The sequence below is a fragment of the Formica exsecta genome, unplaced genomic scaffold (genome assembly GCF_003651465.1).
Source record: "Formica exsecta isolate Colony F162 unplaced genomic scaffold, ASM365146v1 scaffold503, whole genome shotgun sequence".
NCBI classification, from domain to species: domain Eukaryota; kingdom Metazoa; phylum Arthropoda; class Insecta; order Hymenoptera; family Formicidae; genus Formica; species Formica exsecta.
In genome coordinates, this window is record NW_021852274.1 from 112,127 (window position 1) to 115,206 (window position 3,080).

A 3,080-nucleotide genomic window follows, 5' to 3' on the forward strand; every position below is an offset into this window, starting at 1 on the left:
AAATTATTTTATATTTATTATAAATTATTACATTGTGTGTGTGCGTGCGCGCGTGCGTGCGTGCGCGCGTTGGTGCGTGCGTATTTGCGATTAGGGATATATTGTATTTAGGATTAAGTATTTGATTTTGATCGGTTATTTTGTTTAAATGCGATTAAATTATTAGTTTTGTTTAATTTTATTATAATTTTTGAATTTTTTATTTATGTAATTGTGATACGATTGTTTTTTATAGCCCTCATAGGAACAAATAAAGAATCTAATCTACTATCTAATCTAAAAGAGCATATAATAATTCAGTTAACTCTTATCTCTGCATTCTTTACAGGTTACATTTGTTTTTAACGTCGCTTTATATATTCTAATGTTCTATTTATCTAAAAAGAATTTACAATGTTTGGTCAAAGTATATTACAAATTCATTTCAATTATTATACATATTATATTCAAATTGACACATATATACACATAAATACATATTGCTTTATCTGCAAATCGCTTTAATATTTTTTTTCTCTGATAAAATATTTTTTATATAATATTAAAACAAGAAGTGCATATTCTACATAATATTCTCGTTTGTTCTTTACATTATAGTTAGCGAATATCCTCATACTTGTCTCATAAACATGCAATAGGAGATCCCCATTTGAAGTATCTTTAGAAGACATATATTCTTTATTTGTCATTGTTGCATTTTACACAAATCGAATACGTAATATCATTTTCTTACCATTTCAAAACTCGGCAAAGACATCGGATAAAACTTGCAGGCAGTCAAGATGAGCGGGTGCAATCGTCGGCTCATTATTAACAATAATGATTTTTGCTCTGAAACATCTGCATCGTACCAAGCAGAATTGTATCTGCAGGATCATAATTCTTTTGTATCGTGAAGACAGTTGAATTGAAAAATTCTCAAGTAACAAATTAAAAGAAATATTTGATTTAATTAAATTAATATTGTTAATGTGAAAATTATACGGAATATATCATTGCTTTTTTTTATCAAAATCTTAACTTTATAGAGATAGATTAGATTATATTACTTATTGTTAGAATATATATTAGTTATATATTTAAAATATTATCTTAAATATTTCCAAATAATTTTAAAAAGTCAAGTAAAAAATTTCCTAGAAAATTAATATTTATTTTTCTAGTAGTTTAATTATATTAATATTTTCTTTGTTTCTCTATTTCTTTACATTATGTGTGAGTGTGTGTGTGTGTGTATGTGTGTGTACATTTTAGATATATTTTTCAATATATTATTGCTTACACTTTCTCACATATGCTCGAGCTCATATCTGTGACTTTCTGTCCCATGTAATTAGGTATGATCAGATAGCACAATGTTGCAATTATGAAACTAATAGAGGTGCAAGCTCGTTCTATATTTTCGAAAATAGTTAGTATCTGAAAAAGTACGTTTCAGCAATTCGATCACACGTAAAGCTATACATATATTTTTGCTCTCTCTCTATCAACATACCTGTATTAAAGAAAGACTTAGTGCAATCACTATTCCTACGAGGTCCATTAGAAATGGTATTGTATGACAAGTTTCGATCGTATTAACAAATCTTGTAATGTAAAAAAAGTCATGTACATGTTAAAACGGGGATGTATAGAGTTTTTGTTATATGTAGAAATAAATAAATAAATAAATATACATACATATACAGGGTGATCCTCGTAACGGTCGCCACGATTTTTAAGGCACTTACAATAACCTGACATAAAAAAGTCATAATCAGAAATTTAACAGTTTCTAACCGACAACAAATTGCAATAATAAAAATTGACCAAACCGACCGTTACGAGGACCACCCTGTATATAAATATATACACATATACATACGTACGCACGCACGCACGCACATGCCCGTGCATGCATGCACACACACACACGCGCGCGCACACGCAGACTCACACGCAGACGCACACCGACACGCACACGCATATATGTATATACACAGGGTGACCCGCAATAACCGCCCATTAAGTACATAGCGTTATTTCTTACCAAAAACTGAGACGAAAAGTCCTGAACCATTTTTTTTATAACGCTTAATAAAGGAGTTATTATTAAATAAAGTTGGGCCAAGCAGCGCCGATTTTTAGCCGAGTGCAGTGAGCCGCGCTCCTGGTAGTATATGTGAACGCTTCGCCGCTAGCATAGAATATTCTTATGTATTTGAATAATAGAAATAATTTTTTTTTACAGTATTTTTACAGGGTGGATAAAATAAAACGTGACCAATTTTTATCTCCAGAAATATTGTTTCCAGAGAAAAATGTTTCAAATAAAAGTTGCAGTATTTCAAGGGGGACATAAGTTAATGTTATAGGAATATTTGTAGGTGACGGTTTTCAAGGTTATTTCAAAGCCAACTTTATTTTTTTAATGGAAATTCTTATTTTTTATCGCATATTCTTATAGTCCTTCTTGAGACCTTTTCAAAACATTATAACAAAGTATTTTTTCATTAAGTATTTTTTGAGTTATATTTTATATGAACATAATTTTTAATACAAGAAAAAATTATTTCTATTATTACGATGCGTAAAAATATTGCATGATAGCGGCATGCGCAAAGGAAAAATGTCGCCGCGCCGCCATAGCGGCGGAGCACTCACACACACTACCAGGCGCGCAGCTTACCGACGTACGCCCGGCTAAAAGTCGGCGCTGATTGGCCAGACTTCACTCAATAATAACTTCTTTATTAAGCGTTGTAAAAAAATGGTTCAGGATTTTTCGACTCAGTTTTTGATAAGGAATAACGCTATGTACTTAGTGGGCGGTTATTGCGGGTCACCCTGTATATATATAAAAATATATTGTATATATACAGGCTGTAACAGAGCGCCCGTATCACCCATTTAAAAACTAGAGAAGTGATCAGATGAAAAAATGTTTCAGACAAAAGTTGCATGGTTTGAAGGGAGCCACATGATGAAAATATGGACTTGACCTTAAGTGACCTTTTCAAAGCCAGGTCAATGTGATCGATGTTTTCTTAAATGGAACCCCCTATTTTTTATTGCATATTCTTGTAGCCCTTGTCCAGATG

General features: G+C 31.6%; 1 protein-coding gene across 1 annotated transcript in view; it reads right to left on the minus strand.

Annotated features, from left to right (window-relative positions):
• Window positions 1–610: 610 nt before the first annotated feature.
• The window catches only part of LOC115241685 (odorant receptor Or2-like), a 16,394-nt gene continuing 13,924 nt past the window's right edge, over window positions 611–3,080 (minus strand). Inside the window, exons 6-9 of the mRNA XM_029817561.1 lie at window positions 1,496–1,586; window positions 1,283–1,419; window positions 734–866; window positions 611–658 (exon numbers count right to left, since the gene is read on the minus strand). Of these exons, the coding sequence (XP_029673421.1) occupies window positions 611–658; window positions 734–866; window positions 1,283–1,419; window positions 1,496–1,586 (409 nt within the window). The remainder of the gene's footprint in view (window positions 659–733; window positions 867–1,282; window positions 1,420–1,495; window positions 1,587–3,080) is intronic.